The sequence below is a fragment of the Nerophis ophidion genome, linkage group LG15 (assembly GCF_033978795.1).
Source record: "Nerophis ophidion isolate RoL-2023_Sa linkage group LG15, RoL_Noph_v1.0, whole genome shotgun sequence".
NCBI classification, from domain to species: Eukaryota; Metazoa; Chordata; class Actinopteri; order Syngnathiformes; family Syngnathidae; genus Nerophis; species Nerophis ophidion.
This window is the reverse complement of record NC_084625.1, coordinates 23,026,926-23,048,543: the sequence shown is the minus strand read 5'-3', so window position 1 is coordinate 23,048,543 and position 21,618 is coordinate 23,026,926. Positions and strand designations below refer to the sequence as shown.

At 39.2% G+C, this 21,618-nt stretch overlaps 1 protein-coding gene across 1 annotated transcript in view; it reads right to left on the bottom strand.

Annotated features, from left to right (window-relative positions):
• The window catches only part of lg15h8orf34 (linkage group 15 C8orf34 homolog), a 99,462-nt gene that overhangs the window by 43,380 nt on the left and 34,464 nt on the right, over window positions 1-21,618 (bottom strand). The window contains exons 8-10 of the mRNA XM_061921854.1: window positions 15,072-15,207; window positions 10,726-10,790; window positions 10,565-10,644 (exon numbers count right to left, since the gene is read on the bottom strand). Coding sequence (XP_061777838.1) covers window positions 10,565-10,644; window positions 10,726-10,790; window positions 15,072-15,207 — 281 coding nt within the window. The remainder of the gene's footprint in view (window positions 1-10,564; window positions 10,645-10,725; window positions 10,791-15,071; window positions 15,208-21,618) is intronic.

The window sequence follows — 21,618 nt, the reverse complement described above, 5'->3', positions numbered from 1 at the left end:
AACATCCAAAAAATACCAACATTACCCCATTTAAATGTCATAATCTGAATATTAACTAAGTATTAGCAAAACGGTTATTAAAAGCGGTAACACAGACTGATATTTTCAGCGGCGGCGTGATCACAGAGCGCTAACTTGCTTATGCTGATATATTGACATATAGAGCCTGTGAGCTGCTGCATCACCTCTGAGCTGGTGAAAGTTAATTATAGATTCTGAATCATGCCTCTGACCTTGATAATTGAGGATGTGCCCATAAACCAAGAAGTTGGTCAACTTTGACATTCAACTTATACCCCGACAAAAAGAACCTTATTTGCGGCACTTTTTTTTAAACCTGCATGAAGATTCTGAATAATTCTTCATCTAAACGGAAAGCTATCCCATCAGTCTGCATCTCAGTGAGAGCAGCCATTGCACAGTAAGTGCTTGTTTTTTTATGTTCATCAATCAATCAATCAATCAATCAATGTTTATTTATATAGCCCTAACTCACAAGTGCCTCAAAGGGCTGCACAAGCCAAAACGACGTCCTCGGTTCAGAGCCCACAAAAGAGCAAGGAAAAACTCACAACCCAGTGGGACGTCAATGAGGATGACTATGAGAAACCTTGGAGAGGACCACAGATATGGGTGACCCCCGTCCGCCCTGGGGAGAACGGATACAATGGACGTCGAGTGGGTCTAACATAATACTGTGAAAGTGCAGTCCATAGTGGATCTAACATAATAGTGAGAGTCCAGTCAATGGTGTTGTTCATAGTTCATACGTCCATAGTTTGTATTTCTTGTTCAGCACTTAGCAATACTGCTACATGATGCTTTGGGCCTGATTTACTAAAGGTTTGCGTGTACTAAAACACGTGCGAACTTGATAGCATACGTAAAACTGATCTACATGTGCAAAGTGGATTGTGTCTCTTAAGTGAGCTGAATTAGGCATGCAATCCATTTTGCGTCTCGGTCTTCATTAATATGCAGAATATATGCTGATCATCAAAGCGTCCGCAATACTGAGAGGACATAATGCAAATATATTATACAGCACACACAATGTGATCCATCATCGCTCATCAACACTTTGAAAGCGTTTGGTTTAGCACGTGTGAAAAGGAAGTGCAAACTGACAGTTGCACACAGGGATTGGTGCTTGCGCTGCAAAGACAGAGGATGGACACCGTCCTACATGTGTGTCTCAACATGTTTGAAATATCCCCAAAAAATTAATTACACATATTGTCTATTCAGCAATATTCTTTTATAATAGCAGTTCGATGGGGGGCTGTTTAAAACAAATTCCACTGATGCATTTGTGTCCTTCAGCATTTTTTTTAATGACGATCGATTTTTCAGGTGTTACCATTTAGTGGTCAATTGTACGGAATATGTACTGAACTGTGCAATCTACTAATAAAAGTTTCAATCAATCAATCAATCAATATGCATTTTTTGTGTCTTGTGCACAGTAGCACAGCCTCCCTCTCGTGCACCTTCAGCAGTAAAAAAAAAAGATAAAGATAAAAAAACAAATTAAAAAAAGTGCTTATAAAATTCCCATAAAAAGTAGTACATGTCTGCAGCATGTTTGAAAACACAGCATATTCATGATAACATGGACGTTCAGTGTCTCCGTGGTGATTGTACAAGCAAAAAATTCCTTTAAATAAGGTGGTCTGCGCCACTTTTTAATTGTACACACAATATTAGTATTCACACGCAACACGCCCCCTAATGGTACAAGTTATTTTAAAGATTGCAATACGCTGTTTAGCGCGTGGTATTTGGATCTCAAAATGATAAGGTTTTGGACCACAATTTGTCACAAAGTGGTCTTTGTTGTCTCTCAGGAAGTCTGCCATGGAGTAGTAGTGTTGTTGTTGAAAGGAAAAGCGAATGTTGTGATGGATTTGTGAAATTATTGCGCCGCAGTATGCTTAAAATGAGCAAAATACGTAAATATTACATGTTCTTTATTATGAATGTGCCTGTTATTACATAACATATATACTTACAGCATGTATATTAAATAATGATGCTTTTGGATATTTTTAGAGCACTTTGTATGCAGAATAGAGCAACTCTCATTGGCTCCATTGTTATCTGACATTTGCTACCGTTAGTTAGAATGCATTAAAAAAACATGTGTTTTGTCTTACATGAGGATTAAAAATGACATACAACACTTTTTTAAAGTGCAGTTCCCTTTTAAGGGAATGGCTTAATCAATCTGTATATGTTCTGCATGCCTGATTACATCCAAGTGTGAGCTGTAGCATAAACAGAAGTCATGTTGGACTTCTTCAGACAGTAATCTTATCGAGACTGAACCAACAGCTCCTCTGCTGGTTGGAGCCAAGTAGTGCACTCCATTGTTGTTATTGCTGCATTAGACATGAAGTACTTCAGAATGCATTTAATGCGGTTTCTGTCCGTTCTTTTGCGTTAACTTGGGATATTTCTTGACTTCTCCGTGTGTGGCATTGCGTGTGACAAGAGGGGGCGACATGAAGGGTTCTCCCTCTTGTCAATATTCCTACTGTATTGATGTTCCTCTAGCTAGATTGTCATCTTGTAATAGGAGTAAATTCAGCTTCAATACAAAAGCGACTCTTTTAATTAAAGCCAATGTGTCAATCATTGCGTCACGCACAGTAAGCAGTATGGACGGCGTTGTGTATGTTTTAAACACAGCTCCTACAAATCTATGACGGCATCTTGAGTCAGCATGCATGTCGAGCTGTGGTTCTGTGGATTGTAAACGAGTGCCAAACTTTAAAATACATTTAAAAAAGGCCACGCAGTGTATCGCCAAATTGCCCTGGAAACTGAACATAAAGCGTGACAACGTCTGCCTTCTATCATTCACAAGGCATTGCCTCACTCTCCTTTTCCCACTTTTGCTTTGCAAATGAACAGTTTCCCCTGGCAAGCTTTATTTACATCTGTCAGGCAACAATGTAGATTAAAATACATCACTTAACACCAAAAAGATAAAAAGCATACATTTGTCAGGCTTTTAGTTACGGAAAATATTTGTCTATGGGGTATTTATCACCTTAAAGAAACTTGCAGAGGAAAGGAGCTTGCCAGACTAATAATAATGACCATTAACAGTATTTACTTTCCAACACGGCCGAGTATTCACAGCCTAAATCGAGGAAATGTGCACGCTACACTTCCAAACACATGATTGAATGTGCTCATATAATAGAGGACACCTTTTGAACTTAGCGTCATTCAAAAGCAAGGCAATTAAAAAAGACATTTAAGAAAAATGAAGCATTTTTTTTCATTGGGAACAAATAAAAAAAAACATTTTAAAAGTAACTAATAAAAATATGCTTCTAATTGAAAAAAAACAACAACTTTTTTTTGTTGAGTACAAATACTCAAATACAAATATACAAATACAAAACAATACTAATTCAATTAAATAAAAAAAACAAAAATTTTAAATAAATATAAAATGGGGGAAAAATAAAACAATAAAAAATACAGGTAAATAAACATTTTAAAAACTATTAAAAGTGGGTTTTTTTATTTTTTACTTTTTACTGTGGTCTTCATGCTCAAAATTATTAGATTAATATTTAAATTGTTCTTATTAAAAAATATTTGTTTTTAATACTACATTACTCTTTAAACAAACAATATAACATTTTCTCAAAACAAAAAATGTAGAATGGAGTTTTTAGCAATAAAGGTAGAAAATTATTTAAAAACAATTAATACCAATATTTTATACTAGAGATGTCCTGGATCGCATCAGGTATCGGCCTTTTTTAACTGATCGGTGATTGGCTGAGGAGCTTCCTAGTCCGACCGATCTTAGCGCAGCTGGGTTCCAGTCTTTATTTACATGACTAAAGATTTTACTAATGTAAAAGATTCCTTCAAAAGCGATGCACGCTCAGGGAAACACAATTACATTTCTGGATTTCTTGTTACACATGCAGAGTTTCATGAATTTCAGAAGGGTGCATGTCTTGGCAGAACAACGGCTTGATTTTGAGCACAAGCTGCAATAGAAACATTGTCTATCCACAGTGTGAGATAAAGTGGAGGGGGGAGTGTAAGATACTAATCCAGAAAACAAACTATGCTTCTTCCAAGTAGCATTATCACTGAATGACTAGTGATACTACTACGCACACCCACAGGTCCGGTGGCCATGGATGAAGTGATGGTTGTGCAGAGTCGGGACCCAGGCCTGTGCATCGGTTGGGGACATCGCTGCGCTGCTGACCTGTCTCCGCTCGGGATGGTCTCCTGCTTGCCCAACCAAAGACTGGACTCTCACTATTATGTTAGATCCACTATGGACTGGACTTTCACAATATTATGTTAGACCCACTTGACGTCCATTCCATTTGGTCTCCCCCAGAGGGGTGGGGGCGGGGGGTCACCTACATCTGCGTTCCTCTCCAAGGTTTTTTCATAGTCACTCACATTGACGTCCCACTGGATTGTGAGTTTTTCCTTGCCCTTTTGTGGGCTCTGAACCGAGGATGTCATTGTGGCTCGTGCAGCCCTTTGACACACTTGTGATGTAGGGCTATATAAATAAACATTTATTGATTGATTGATTGAAGGCCTACTGAAATGAGATTTTCTAATTCAAACGGGGATAGCAGGTCCATTCTATGTGTCATACTTGATCATTTTGCGATATTACCATATTTTTGCTGAAAGGATTTAGTAGAGAACATCCACGATAAAGTCCGCAACTTTTGGTCGCTAATAAAAAAGCCCTGCCTTTACCTGAAGTAGCAAACGATGACGTCACCGGTGTGAGGGCTCCGCACATCCTCACATTGTTTATAATGTGAGCCTCCAGCATCAAGAGCTATTCGGACCGAGAAAGCGACAAGTTCCTCATTAATTTGAGCGAGGACGAAAGATTCGTGGATGAGGATATTGATAGTGAAGGACTAGAAAAAAAAAAAAAAAGTACAAAAAAAAGGCGATTGCATTAGGAGCAATTCAGATGTTTTTAGAGACATTTACTATGATAATTCTGGGAAATCCCTTATCTTTCTATTGTTTTGCTAGTGTTTTAGTGAGTTAAATAGTACCTGATAGTCGGAGGGGTGTGTCCACAGGTGTGTTGACGCCAGTCTCTGAGGGAAGTCACAGCAGCTGCATGGACGGCGCAAGCTCCGCTGATCTCCAGTATGAGGCGACTTTTTACCACAATTTTCTCACCAAAACCTGACGGTTGACAATTGGTCGGGAACCATGTTCGCTTGACCGCTTTGATCCATAGTAAAGCTTCACCTCCGGGAATTTTAAACAAGGAAACACCGTGTGTTTGTGTGGTTAAAGGCTAAAGCTTCCCACCTTCATCTTTCTACTTTGACTTCTCCATTATTAATTGAACAAATTGCAAAAGATTCAGCAACACTGATATCCAAAATACCGTGTAATTGCGCGATGAAAAGAGACGACTTTTAGCCGCAAGTGGTGCTGCGCTAATATGTCCCCTCCAACCAATAACGTCACAAAGACATCATAGGCGTCATCATTCCGAGACGTTTTCAACGGGAAACTTCGCGGGAAATTTGAAATATTGTAAATTAGTAAACTAAACCGGCCTTATTGGCATGTGTTGCAGTGTTAATATTTCATCATTGATATATAAACTATCAGACTGCGTGGTCGGTAGTAGTGGGTTTCAGCAGGCCTTTAATTGATCTGTATTTTTTTAACTAGCTGACCTTCGTAATTATGACACGCTGTCATTCTTCATACAAGCGCCGCTGCGACGCATTTTTTAATTTTATTTTAATCTTCTATTTTTTTCTCCCACTCCCCACCCCTTGTTTACCTGTATCTCACCTTTTTTGTAAGGGGCGCTGGAAGCCGGCAGACCCGGCAGACTCGTCAGCCATCCTGTTCTGTCTCCCTGTAATGTTTGTCTGATCTTGAATGGTATTGTGCTGAAAATGTTAATTTTCCTGAAGGAACTCTCCTGACGGAATAAATAAAGTACTATCTAATCTAATCTAATCTAATAAAAAAAAGGCACAGGTAGGATTTGGTCAACATTAATACTCATAATTTTTTTTAAAATGGAAGTAATATAATAATCCCTAAAGTTGATCTGAAGCAAGATAGCATGCGCTGACAAAACTGTAGTCGTCGTCTGATGTCATTTCATCACCTTGCTTAAATGCACACCCACCTAACATGCTGATTTATTGTATTGGTTTATTTTATATATATTATATATGATGTAAAAGACTTCCCTGCTGCAAAATGTTACATGATGTTGGTGGCGTACAATCTCTTGTGCGAATAAAAATGGTAATGAAAATGATTTCTTACACATCTTTATTTACACCAACTGCATATACTGTAGTGCCGACAAGAGTACCGATATCGATACGGAATATTGATATTGTCAAGATAATAAAAGAACGTCTGTTTTGTGCCGATATTGTATAGGATCAATAGCGGTATCGGCCAATACACAAAGCTCCGATATCAGTATCGTATCTGAAGTGGAAACGTTGTATCACAACACCCCTCATGCTCATAGTTGTGTCTAGCCTCACAGTATAATGCAATAAGTACTGACTCACTTTTTTTTTTCTGGTATCGACTAAAAAAGACAAGCGGTAGAAATTGGATGGATGGATAAATACAATTTTAACGATAAACATCGCTACTAGTCACTATATTTTGTTACAAAAATGATATGCAGCATTAGAAACCATACGTCCAATATGTCAGTGGTTCTCAAATGGGGGAACGCGTACCCCTGGGGGTACTTGAAGGTATGCTAAGGGGTACGTGAGATTTTTTTTAAATATTCTAAGAATAGCAACAATTCAAAAATCCTTTATAAATATATTTATTGAATAATACTTCACAAAATATGAATGTAAGTTCATAAACTGTGAAAAGAAATGCAACAATGCAATATTCAGTGTTGACAGCTAGATTTTTTTGTGGACATGTTCCATAAATGATGTTAAAGATTTCTTTTTTTGTGAAGAAATGTTTAGAATTAAGTTGATGAATCCAGATGGATCTCTATTACAATCCCCAAAGAGGGGACTTTAAGTTGATGATTACTTCTATGTGTAGAAATCTTTATTTATAATTGAATCACTTGTTTATTTTTCAACAAGTTTTTAGTTATTTTTATATCTTTTTTTCCAAATAGTTCAAGAAAGACCACAATAAATGAGCACTATTTTGCACTGTTATACAATTTAATAAATCAGAAGCTGATGACATAGTGCTGTATTTTACTTCTTTATCTCTTTTTTTCAACCAAAAATGCTTAGCTCTGATTAGGGGGTACTTTAATTAAAAAAATGTTCCCAGGGGGTACATCACTCAAAAAAGGTTGAGAACCACTGCAATATGTTATTGATTTATACAAAATACTAGCAAAATCTAAATGTAAAAAGATAAGCTTTATAAAAATGTGTAATTGGGTTGACTTTAGTTATTTGCTATGAAACATTTTCACTTCTATAATCTATTGTCAAAGTATTGGAACAGGACTCAAAATCTGATCAGATCTGAAGCCAAAAAAATCAGAGGCCAAAATAATGTTGCTTGGGACATCCCTACTAAAAAATAGCTACGCATTAGGCATTGCTCCACTTTATGGTTTCCACACTCCCTATACAGCAGTTAAACTCAAAATAAAAGAGGCCTACACGCACAATTAAAGTCCGAACTACCACATTCACTGCAGTAGGTGACAGAAGACCTTTGCACTTGCGTTTTCTATGTGGGACACATTAGCGCTCATACTATGGAGGGCCAGAGGACATGGAGATGGTTTGCATCCTTGTGTGTAAGCAAACCTACTAACATGTGATAACCTATTCAAGCTACAGAATGTGGCCATTAGAAGTGCAAGAATCAAAGTATTGCTCTCATTTCTGGATGGATTCTGGCCAAGTCCAAACCAGACTTCTGACGACTGGCGCTTTGATTCGATGACGCTTTTCGGTCTGCTCCCAGTTAGTCTGGAGCCTCTCTGCATCTGCTGCGCACACGGAGTAACGTCTCGGCTGGCTCTTTTTTTAAATTATTGTTTAAAACTGCTATAAAAGGCTTTGTCTAACACTTAGATCAGCCTATTATAAAACAAAAGAGAGAAATACTGGCTTTTTGTAGGGGTTAATTAAACTGAAGGGCGACGGCCTTGATTAGCAGCATGTGAGTCGCGCGGACCTAGGTAGACCTGTACAATCTAATACAAGAGTGGAAATGCTGCAAAGGCATGTATGGCGTGGCACAGAAATGTTGCTGTGCTTATAGTTTTCTTGAGTGCTTTGCTTTTTTGGGACAAGTCCGCACAAACGCACGCACACACACACAAATACCAAACACAACACACACACACAAAAAACGCTCGTTTGCGGTTACCTTTTTTAACATCCGAGAAGATAATGATAAATTCTTCATCTAAATAAGAAGATATGAACATCCCATCAGTAGGCATACCAGTGAGAGCAGATTTTGTACAGTAAGTAATTGTTCTATTACATTCGCAGTTTCTATTTCTTATTCAGCACTTAGCAATACTGCAACATGATGCTTAATGTTTCACTAAAGCTGGATCTGTTTAGCACACAGCTTCTTAATTTTTTAGGTCATCCTCCTTATAATCATGCTCAGAAACATAAGATATTGGAAAGTAGTGTTTGATGGCTCTTATGGTCTGCCATGAATAGTAGTGTTGTTGTTGAAAGAAAAAGTGGACATTGTGATGCCTCTGTGCAATTAATATGTATGCTTAAAATGAGCAAAATATGGAAACATTAAATTTTATTAAGAATGTGCATGTTATTCCATTACATATATACTTAAAGGCCTACTGAAACCCACTACTACCCACCACGCAGTCTGATAGTTTATATATCAATGATGAAATATTAACATTGCAACACATGCCAATACGGCCTTTTTAGTTATTAAATTGCAATTTTAAATTTCCTGGGAGTTTCTTCTTGAAAACGTCGCGTAATGATGACGTGTACGCGTGACGTCACGGACTGTTAGGAAATATGAGCGCTGCACACACACACAGCTAAAAGTCGTCTGCTTTAACTGCATAATTACACAGTATTTTGGAGATCTGTGTTGCTGAATCTTTTGCAATTTGTTCAATTAATAATGGAGAAGTCAAAGTAGAAAGATGGAGTTGGGAAGCTTTAGCCTTTAGCCACACAAACACACGGTGATTCCTTGTTTAAAATTCACTGAGGTGAAACTTTACTATGGATCACAGCGAACATGGATCCCGACCGAATGTCAACCAGCAGGTTTTGGTGAGAAAATTGTGGTAAAAAGTCGCTTCTTACCGGAGATCAGCTGTGCTTGCGCCGTCCATAAAGCTGCCGTCGACTTCCCTGAGACACTGGCATCAAAACACCTGTGGACACACAACTCCGACTATCAGGTACTGTTAAACTCACTAAAACACTAGCAACACAATAGAAAGATAAGGGATTTCCCAGAATTATCCTAGTAAATGTGTCTAAAAACATCTGAATCCGTCCCAAAGCAATCGTGTTTTTTTTTAAACTTTTTTTTATTTATTTATTTTTTTCTAGTCCGTCGCTATCAATATCCTCATACACGAGTCTTTCATCCTCGCTCAAATTAATTGGCAAAAATGGTAATTTTCTCGGTCCGAATAGCTCTTTTTATTGGAGGCTCCCATTAAAAACAATGTGAGGATGTGAGGAGCCATCAACGGGTGACGTCATCGTCTGCGACTTCCGGTAAAGGCAGGGCTTTTCTGTTAGTGACCAAAAGTTGCAAACTTTATCGTGTATGTTCTCTACTAAATCCTTTTAGCAAAAATATGGTAATATCGCGAAATGATCAAGTATGACACGTAGAATGGACCTGCTATCCCCATTTAAATAAGAAAATCTCATTTCAGTAGGCCTTTAAAGCGTGTACAGTATATAAAACGATAATGGAGTTTTTTTTTAGAGCGCTTGATAGACAGAATAGAGCAACTCCAATTGGCGCCACTAATGTTTATTTACAAGTTAGGATCCATTAAAAAAACAACAACATATGTGTCCCTGTTCTACATGTAGATTGTGAATGATGGACCAAATTCCCTCGAAAAGTACAGATCCCCTTTAAAGAGTAAAAATGTGTGAAAATAACTTTAATGTGATGCTGTCATTAAAATTTAATATTTACTGGTTATTGCAGGAATAGGGAAAGTAAACATGTGAAAATGTTTGGCATTGGAACAGATTTATTCGCACTGTGCATGTGTACCTAATGTTGTGGCCCCTGAGTGTAACTTACATGCCTGGAGCTTTTCAACAAAGGTGCATGTACTCCCATGGCCCAAGAATATGCGGGCCTATTGTGTAAAACGTCGCCCCAGCAGTGATATCATTAACGTATGACTTATTGCAGAAAAGATGGGATCATTTCGCTTGGCTCTCACTCAATTAACAATACCCTGACGTGGTTGTTTTTTAGGGGGGTGAGATGAGGGATTCTAACTCAGTTATTGATGGCTTGTAAAGTGATCTTAATGCTGTGATGTAGTCGGTGCACTTACAGAACCCAAAACTTGAGACGTGGCCTCGCATTCCTGCTGCAACCGTCCCGCCGCTGCCATGTCCGCCCCGGGCAGTGGGGCTGGTGACAGACGACACAACACGCACGCATGAGAAAGATGAGACGCATGAGAGGGAATTCAGTGGAAGGTCTGTGACTCACATGTGATGTCAGGTACGGCTTGTTCAGATGCGGACCTTCTGTCTGGTAAACTGTCTCCCTGCAACCTAAAGAGACACAATACACGCATCTTTGAAAGCATTGACTGCATGTTTGGAGACAGAATAACAGAACGTAAACAAACGAGGAGGAACATGATGGATGAGGGTCAAGAAAATATTTTTCCCTCATCTGACTGAGATAAAATCAGTCTGTTTACATGACACTGATATATGGCTACCTTGCAGTTATGGCAAACTAACAGTTGTCCTGAATCATCGAGATGAGTATGGCCAATGAAAATAAACTAAATCTGGCCTACAAGGGGGATTAGGACCACACAAAAAAAGAATGTTTTTCAGATAAGAAATTATCATGATACAGAGCTGAGATGTAGGCTTAGTTTGCTTGTAAAGGGTGTTTCCAAGAACTTTGGATCGATTTTGGGGCATTAAATAACAAACAATGCCTTGGCGGAGGTCTTTATGAATGTCTCTTAAATGCCCGCAGCCACTAGGGGGCATTTGTGTTTGTAAAGATGATGCTGTAAATATTTATTAGCCATTGTTTCTAGCAACTGACGAATATTTCTGTTTTATGTACTGTAGTCTGTAAATAAATCAATTAAATACAACTAAACTTCGCCAATTGCAGTCAGATTCCCCCCTCTTTTGTCTTGGAATTTTCCTTTGTTTTTTTGTCCACAAAAGATATGTTTGGCCTGAAATTAAAGCTGTAATGCAGAGATTTAGAAAGTGAAAGACAGCAGAATATACAGAGAGTCAAAAGACAAACAATAAAGTTCTAGCTGTGTTTCTTTGGCCCGACAAATTTGAGCTCAGACACCAGAGAGGGATAAAAGCAGCAGATTTCTCATGACTGTAAATCACGCTGCTCCAAATTCTTTCCCTGCACCCAAATTTGAGGTCCGTGCAGCCTTCAGGTGAAGACAAAGGATAGCAATCATTCATTTTACGGCGTGGCTACCTAGTGTCAACACTGCAGGCCTCCATCTTGGCTCCTAACTCTACCATGAAGATAAAAACAGAAAAAGCTTTACAAATACATTTTCTTCTTTAAAATCCTCCCACCTTGTCTCTTAGTCTTCTTAATGGTCTTTTTGACCAGTAAAACGTTCTTATAACTTCACAAAAAATATTTAAGAGACATCAAAAATATTAAAACAGAAGTTATATCTGTCATTTAGAGTAAAAATGATATACATCCATCCATCCATCTATCCGTTTTCTACCGTTTGTCCCTTTTAGGGTTGCGGGGGGGTCAGTGGAGCCTATCTCAGCTGCATTCGGGCGGAAGGCGGCGTACCCCCTGGACAAGTCGCCACCTCATCACAGGGCTAACACAGATAGACAGACAACATTCACACTCACATTCACACACTAGGGCCACTTTAGTGTTGCCAATCAACTTATCCCCAGGTGCATGTCTTTGGAAGTGGGAGGAAGCCGGAGTACACGGAGGAAACCCACGTAGTCACGGGGAGAACATGCAAACTCCACACAGAAAGATCCCGAGCCTGGGTTTGAACTCAGGACCTTCGTATTGTGAGGCACATGCACATGATATACAGTATAATATATAAAAATACATCCATCCATCCATTTTCCACTGCTTGTCCCTTTTAGGGTTGCGGGGGGTATTGGAGCCTATCTCACATATATATTATTAAAAACATGCAGTTAAATGAAGAAGGTACTATTTTTAATATCATTGAGTCAAAAAATTAATGTGATTTCGTCATTCAATCCCCATCAGCAAGCTGTGTCATCGACGAGCAGTTGCAGCAATAACTGCCCTTCATAAAATGCACACTCCCAGCTGTGCTGCAGATCTTAAATCACAGCTACCCCCAGCCCACATCTCAGGTCGCATCAACTGGAGGGTACTACCAAAATCCTCAAGTCAAACACTAAAGGCCTCGACAGGAGCGTTCTCCACTATGCTATTACAATATGGGACAGCATTCCCCCTGTGGTTGTTGGAGACATCACATCAAGCAGTATTTAAGAAGAGGCTGAACAAACACCTCCTCAGTTTGAGACTGTAAACCCTTAAAGCACAAGTACTTTTAAAAGTATTTTCTTAAACCTGCATCTGCAAAAGTGTGATTAAAAACAAAAATAAATAAATGACTAAATTATTCCAGAGAGCTCGGGTATAAACTGCACCCACTAAATAAAAAATGAGAATATGTTTCCACGCAGCGATAAAGTGCATTTTCAACCCACAACACCAGCAGTGAGCGAACTCGTCCAAGAGATAGCGCCATAGCACAAACAATAACACACAATTTCAGTGTGTTTGCTTGTGTTTAATGAAAACTATTAAACAAAAAACATTATGGCCGTCAGGGAAAAAAAATCTATAAATTATCCGCAATTTTTTATAAGGCGCATGATTCAAAGCAAAGTAAAGAGTGGCATCTTATAGTTCAGAATTTTACCGAGAAAAAAAATATTTTTCAGTTTTCATACGCAATATTTTTAATAATGTGAAATAAAAAAATTGTGCACTAGCCATTAGCAGTATATATATATATTTCACTTAATGACATTTTTTTAAATGTATTTAGTTCAATTTAGGGCTGTTTAACTTATGCAATTAATCACAAAAAATGATTGCATTAACATGTAAAACCACGTCCTTGTGCACAAAATAAGTCAGTGCGCGCAGCTATGCACTGTTATGTTATAAGAAGGTATGTCTCTGTGACTAATGTCACCACAAAATACACCCTGATAAGGACTTTAGATTGATTGGTTGATTGAAACTTGTTTTAATAGATTGAACAGTACAGTACATATTTCGTACAATTGACCACTAAATGGTAACACCCGAATACGTTTTTAACGAGTTTAAGTCCATGTAAATCAATTCATGGTAGATAAAAGACAAAAGTGTTTGCAAAATATAAACAAATAAATTACATGCATTCAAGTAAAAAACTTTTAAAATGTCCTCCTATATGACATTCTGACAATAAAATTGAATTTGTGTCAAAGTATTGTGGTATTTTTAAGAGTAAATCAAATGTTGCAAGCAAGTAAAAAGTGTGACCAATCAAATTTTAGTAATTCATTTTTTGAAAAATCTAAAGTTATTATATGTCATGGTTTCATTTATGTCAAACATGGACTTGGATTATGGGATATTTTGTTAGCACGAGCCAGGCGTGAACGTGAGTACATATTTATTAATATTCTAACAAAACTATACAAAGGCAAACAAAGGGCGTGCATGAGGGCGGAAAACAAACTTGGCTAATGAAAAAACAAAAGACTAGCATAAATGCTACAAACTACAAACATGAAACAAAAACACTTGCAGTGTGGCATGAAAAAACAAAACTTGCACTGAGGCAAAAATACAAAACTTACGTGGCGTGGACTAAAACGAACAGCAAGGCATGAAGCAGATGCATACAGTATGTGGAGTTACATCGGTAGGTAAGGTAAAGTTGCCAGGACGAAGACAGAAACAGAATGGCTTAAATAATGACTATGATAATGATTAGCAGGTGTGAGAACTGAGGACCGGGGCATGACTTGGAGACAAGGTGGAAACTAATGAGTTACTATGGAAACCAAGAAAACAAGGAAGTGCAAACGCAAGAACTGAATGTCCAAAAAACAAAACATAACATGACCAAAACAAAACATGATATCCTGGGTGTGACAATTTATTTATATCATATTGTATAATATAGTGCTTATTTTTGTAAATAGTTTCTGTAGTGACATCTAAAACAACTATTACATATTCATGCAATAAAACTAAATCAAATCAAAAGTGCAACAAAAATGCAAACCCGTGTTCATGAATGGCCCTGACACACAGAAAATGACCCCTTCACCTGTCTCTGTGGTCAAACTAAAGAGTGACCAAAATGGAGTAACCAAACAAGAAAAGAAACGACAATACAGCTGAACCTTTATCCAGCTGTAATAGTCAGCAATAGCAAACATAAACGATGAACCTAAAAAACCCCAAGTTGATAAACAACCAACAAACAATCTTGAGATAGCATTCATCCTCCTGCGGGACTTGTGAAAACATTGCAGTGTGTGTGTGCGTGCGTGCGCACGGAAGCTAACTGATAAGCATCCAGCAAGAAAGCCGAGAAGGAAACAAACAAGTGTGAACCCCAAACAACGCGAGCAGTGCAGGCACATGACGGCATGGCGTCGCTTCCAGCAGATACCAGTTTATCTCAGACTGGCATCGAGAGAACAAGCCATGCCTGCACTTGCAGGGTTTCCCAAATGTAGCTCCAGACCCTAAAATGGCTGAAATTGTAATAATGGCTCATCCAGGTGTTCACTTCGTACCTGGCACATCGAGAGCAGATGTTCAGCGTCACTTTGGCCTGAGGTTCTGTATGATAGGAGCTGCGTCCCTGACTGAACTTACAGCCTGATGGTGCCAAGCCGCTCACGCCTTCCATCCGCAGGTCATCCAGGTCCTCTACATAAGACAAGAAGCGCAAAAGAAAAAGAATACGTTAGTTTTTTGTCTGAATCTTGTTCTCTCTTAAAAAAAAACATATTTTATTCAAGTGTGAAGTTTGTCTGTCACTAATCAAGACATTGCCTTTTTTTTTTGTTAAAAATAAAGTCCTGGCATTAACAAAGATACGTTTTGAAGCCTATTAACCCCTGTACACCTGTAGTTCCCAAAACCAGCATGTGTTACTCATATGATAAGATTGTTCAGTTTGAAGGTTAGATGTCTGAAATTTTGCCCAGAGTTTCTACAAGTTTTTTTTTGGTTTGTTTTATTTTTACAAAAACTGCAGTATGTTTATAATTGCAATATTGTTACAATAGGATACAAACATAAAGTACACACACTTTCTCTTAAAGCTTAACTGCACTTTTTTGTAATTTTGCCAATTGTTGACAATCATGAGAGACACATGTTTTGTTTTTTTTAAAGAATTTTAAAGATGATAAATGGTTGGAAGATGCGTGTAATGGGAGTCACCGTTGTATGTAGTCTTCAAAGCCCTCTAAAACAACTTCAAATCTGTCTATTGACGTTTTACATACTCACTCAAGTTTATATATAATGTAGTAACAGACAGGTTCCTAACAATATGTATTATGTGTAATATTTACCATATTTTTGGTCATTTTAATAATTGACAGAACGAATTCCTCTGCGTATTTAGTTCCGTTTTCATAGCAGCGCACTTCCGACTTCTGACAACAACGTTGTGTTCTATCTACGAAAACCAAGACCTCTGTTCTAATCACTGCAGATTCTGTAACAAACAACAAAGATTACTATCTTCGGACAAATGAGGATTCACAAGCTTATCTTTTTAAAGCTGAATGAACAGAGGATGAACTACTGTTTCTAGAAGCCAGCACAAAGGAAGAGTGAGACGTTGGAGCAGACGTAAGCCGATAGAGTGAGGGGAAAGTTACTCGAAACTACAAAATGTGGAATTTGGAGACAAGCTATTTTGGCATAAATGGAGTCCTTACCCAAATGAAACAGGAAAAAACGTTGCCAGCCAGCTAAAACAAACATGCAACTGTCTATTGAGTAAGTCATATAGATCATGACACCATACTTGCAAACCCTCCCAATTTCCCCGGGAGACTCCCGAATTTCAGTGCCCCTCCCGACAATCTCCCGCGGCAACCATTCCCCCGAATTTCTCCCAATTTCCACCTGGACAACAATATTGGGGGTGTGCCTAAAGGCACTGCCTTTAGCGTCCTCTACAACCTGTCGTTACGTCTGCTTTTCCTCCATACAAACAGCGTGTCAGCCCAGTCACATAATATATGCAGCTTTAACACACACATAAGTGAATGCAAGGCATACTTTATCAACAGCCATACAGGTCACACTGAGAGTGGCTGTATAAACAACTTTAACACTCTTACAAATATGCGCCACACTGTGAACTCACACCAAACAAGAATGACAAACACATTTCGGGAGAACAGCCGCACCGTAACACAACATAAACACAACAGAACAAATACCCAGAACCTCTTGCAGCATTAACTCTTCCGGGACGCTACAATATACATCCCCGCTACTCCCAAACCCAGCCCCTGCAACACACACACACCTAAACCCTGCACCCCCGGCCCCATTTCCCGAATTCGGAGGACTCAAGGTTGGCAAGTATGCATGACACACGCAGGATGTTATGGGTGAATCATGACAGACAGCATACTAAAAAGCTGTATACAAACAAAATATGGAACGTGGGCTAAAACTTTACACATACTGTTGTTCATGTTTTTCTGTACAAAGATTGGTGTCCTATCGCAGTGTTGCGCATTACAAACTCAAACATGTTTAGTGCTAACATAGAAGCTTGCTTATCTCTTGCCGTAGATAGCTTTTACACCTAATACCGTAGCACGCCGATGTGTTATTACTCGATAAAAAGAGTTCCTCAAAGTTCGCTCTTACAATAACAATGTCGCTACAGTTTAGTTATTATACAGGTTACAGAAAATAAATTAAGTATTGTTGACGGTTTCAAATGCATTTTTTAAGTGATTTAGCGATATAATTGATTGCTCCAGTTAGTAGCATTGCTAACCATCAAGAACGAGATGATTTTTACAAGTTAAAATACAAAAATACTTCAAAAAACTATTGTCTTCTTGGCTCTCATGATTGTTAAGGATAGGCAAAATCTAAAAAAAAATTGAAGTTCCTCTTTAAAACAGACTATAAACCTGGTATATTAAAATGTTTTTTCCGTGAAAACCAAATGAATCAAATTTTTGCCGATTAAAAAACAAGAACAGTTTGTTTTGGTGTAAATGCATCCCTTAACCGCCGGATGGTGCCAGATAATATCAGAGCATTGACAAGCGTAAAAGAGTTAAACTGCCATCTGACCACTGAAATTAAATGAAAACGATCTTTAGCAGCTTCCTTATTTCATTGAATAGTCGTCGGGCATGTAACATACACCTGCATTGAGATACTGCCGGGTATAACTCGCTCCCCCAATTTATAAGCGCATGCTTATTTTTACCGCCGGATCAAATTCATGACGTCACGGAGAGCGATTCCCCTGTCGTGATTTTTAAGATGGCGGAGGAGGTTATTTTTCAACCATGTGTATACCAGGTGTCTTGTTCCACAGCCACACAGAGTACACTGATGGTTGCAACACAAAACAACTTCAACACTCCCACCAACACACGCCACACACCGCGAACCCACACCAAACAAGAACGACAAACACACCCTCGGAGAACATCAGCTCTGCAACACATCACAACAACTACCCAGCATGCCATGCATCCATGACTCCCGGCCACACTACACACCCGCTAGCAACAAACCCCCCCTCTCCGTGCGTTGGTTGAGGTGGGCGGGGTTAGGGGCGCGTGTATAATATAGCCAAGAGTCACCGATGCATTGGAACTCCGGGCAATTCCCATGCTGCGCCTACAACGTGCCGCAGAGCCAATGCTCTCCAGAAACGCGCCTGCCACTCCCGCCCGGCGCGGGCCCACAGAGTGGGGCGCACACCAGCAAGAGTGCCAAAGCTGTTCACATCACTACCCTCAGTGTAAAAGGCATGGCTGCTGAACAAGTTTGTATTGCAATATTGTATTAAAAGCAGCGAAATGCTTCCGTCCTGCTGGCACGCAGATAGCATGGAGTAAAGGTGGGGGCAATGACATGATGTAGAACAACGGTCCCCAACCACAGTGCCGCGGCCGCAGAATAATTTCTTAACTTTATTTTTTTTAATCATATTCAATTTTTAACTGCATGCCATTGGTAAGCCCAGGGGTGAGAAGAGGTTTTAAAATTATTAGCGCCTGCTTACTTGCCTGCTTACTTTTACTGCATGCCTTGAATAAGCAGCAGGAGTGAGAAGACGTTTTAAATTAATTAGCGCCCGGGCGGCTATTCAAGGAAATACGGTATATATAATATTGCCGAAATATATAAAAGACTTGGGGGAACTCTATAACTCAACCAAGTCCTGCCAGCTTTTTCATTTTTAGCTCGGGAGGCATAGTAAAAATATTTTTTGTCTTGGCCACTGTATCAAAATCAATGTTGTCACTTTTTCGAAGCTGCAATTACCTAACCTCAAATATTCCACTGTGCAACCTATTTATTTTTTATTTATTTTTTTGAAATATTGCATATTTTGCATTTTCCCCATATAAAAAAAACACATAATTTTTGACAAAAAGGCTATAAAAGATAATAAACATGACCAATAATAAAAACGTTATATCAATAGATACAGCTGAAGTTGTTAAAAGACTTCAAGCGTTGGAAAGTAAAAAGAAAAATACATTTATTGCTGACTTATGAGTAGATATTTTTTGGATCCTAAGAGTAAGTGTGTATGGTCACTCTTAAGGTTAACTTAACAGAGGAAAATGTTTCAATCTGATCAGTAATAAACAGTTGGATGGATGGATGGATAGATAGATAGATAGATAGATAGATAGATAGATAGATAGATAGATAGATAGATAGATAGATAGATAGATAGATAGATAGATAGATAGATAGATAGATAGATAGATAGATAGATAGATAGATAGTACTTTATTTATTCCTTCAGGAGAGTTCCTTCAGGAAAATTAACATTTTCAGCACAATCTCATTCAAGATCAAACAAACATTACAGGGAGACAGAACAGGATCGCTGACGAGTCTGCCGACTTCCGGCGCCCCCTACAAAAAAGGTGAGATACAGGTAAACAAAGGGGGGGAAGGGGACAAAAAAATAAAAGATTAATGAAACAATTATTGTTGTCCTTTATAATTACTGTGTTGACCCAAACATAAGATGTTTATAGTAATATTCCATGTGTCATATTCCGGGTCTAAAGATCTACCGGTTGTTATTTCAGGAATATTAAAGATTATTTCGGCCCTAAAAAAAAAAAAAAGAGTATTTTATATGCTGAGGTACATCACCATATGGCAAACAGGAGGTCACAATCCCCATTCCAAAGGAGGCAGAACCAGAGAAAGTGAGTAGTTAACCGGTCATGGGAACTTTCAACACGACCACTTTCATCATCTCTTTTGAACCTCGTGTCCGCATCTTTGGCCAAGAACAAACACGCCGGGCCAGATTGTCGCTGCGTTAATGCAAAAAAAAGGCACATGAAATATAGAAAAACAAACAGTCGACACGGCTGCATGTCAGCTGAGACGTTTTGTCGGTGGGACAAAATGCGTGAAGGAAAGCGAAAGCTGATGTCAGACGCTCAAGAGGTCACCGGGTACATGTCCTGCGCTGACATCTCATGTGAAATACAACACCGTGTTCCTGCTGACTGCTCTTTTTATTTACAGATGAGCAATTTCAGACAACATGAGAATACAAGATACCGGGTTGCAGTCTATACACAAGTGATTTATGCCTCAGGGGTCGTTAAATAATGTTTTTACACGCACACCCACTATTGTGATAGCTGAGTATGATCACATGATGACTCAATTGTCATAAAAATAATCATGTTGACTTTAGTTGGCGTGTTTTTTTTTCTTTACGGATTGTTAAAAGTTTAAGATGTTAGAAATGAAATGTGCAAATCTGACCAAATGGTCACAATTAGTTTTGCCCATTTTTAGTCACTACGCGTCATACTCATACTTGCCAACCCTCCCGATTTTCCCGGGAGACTCATGAATTTCAGTGCCCCTCCCGATAATCTCCCGGGGCAACCATTGACCCGAATTTCTCCCGATTTCCGCCCGGACAACAATTTTGGAGGCGTGCCTTAAAGGCGCTGCCTTTAGCGTCTTCTATAAACTGTTGTCACGTCCGCCGTTTCCTACACACAAACAGCGTGCCGGTTGAGTCACACAACATGTGCGGCTTTTATACACACAGGAGTGAATTCAAGGCATATTTGATCAACAGCCATACACTGAGGGTGGCCGTATAAGCAACTTTAACACGGTGACAAATATGCGCCACACTGTGAACCCACATTAAAAAAGAATGACAAACACCTTTCAGGGAAACATCCGCACCGTAACACAACAAACACAACAGAACAAATACCCAGATCCCCTTGCAGCACTAACTCTTCCGGGACGCTATTATATACACCCCCGCTACCACCAACCCCCCCACCCCAACTCAGCGTGGGATTCATGGGTGTAAAGCACGCTGCCACTGGACTCTAGAGCAGTGGAGAAGCCTTCTCTAGAGTGATGAATCACGCTTTTCCATCTGGCAATCTGATGGACGAGTCTGGGATTGGAGGTTGCCAAGAGAACGCTACATTTCAGACTGCATTGTGCCGAGTGTGAAATTTGGTGGAGAAGGAATTATGATCTGAGGTTGTTTTTCAGGAGTTGGGCTGGCCCCTTAGTTCCAGTGAAAGGAACTTTGAATGCTCCAGGATACCAAAATGTAGGCAATTCCATGCTCCCAACCTTGTGGGAACAGTTTGGAGCGGGCCCCTTCCCTTTCCAACATGACTGCGCCCCAGTGCACAAAGCAAGGTCTATAAAGACATGGATGACAGAGTCTGGTGTGGATGAACTTGACTGGCCTGGACATAGTCCTGACCTGAACCTGAATGAGCACCTTTGGGATGAATTAAAACGGAGATTGAAAGCCAAGCCTTCTCAACCAACATCAGTGAGTGACCTCACCAATGCGCTTTTGGAAGAATGGTCGAAAATTCCTATAAACACAATCTGCAACCTTGTGGACAGCCTTCCCAGAAGAGTTGAAGCTGTAATAGCTGCTAAATGTGGACCCACATCATGTTGAACCCTAAGGGTTAGGAATGGGATGGCAGTTCAAGTTCATTTGTGAGTCAAGGCATGTGGCCAAATAATTTAGCGATATAGTGTATGTTAGTGCATCTGCTAAACAGTTCATTTGAGATG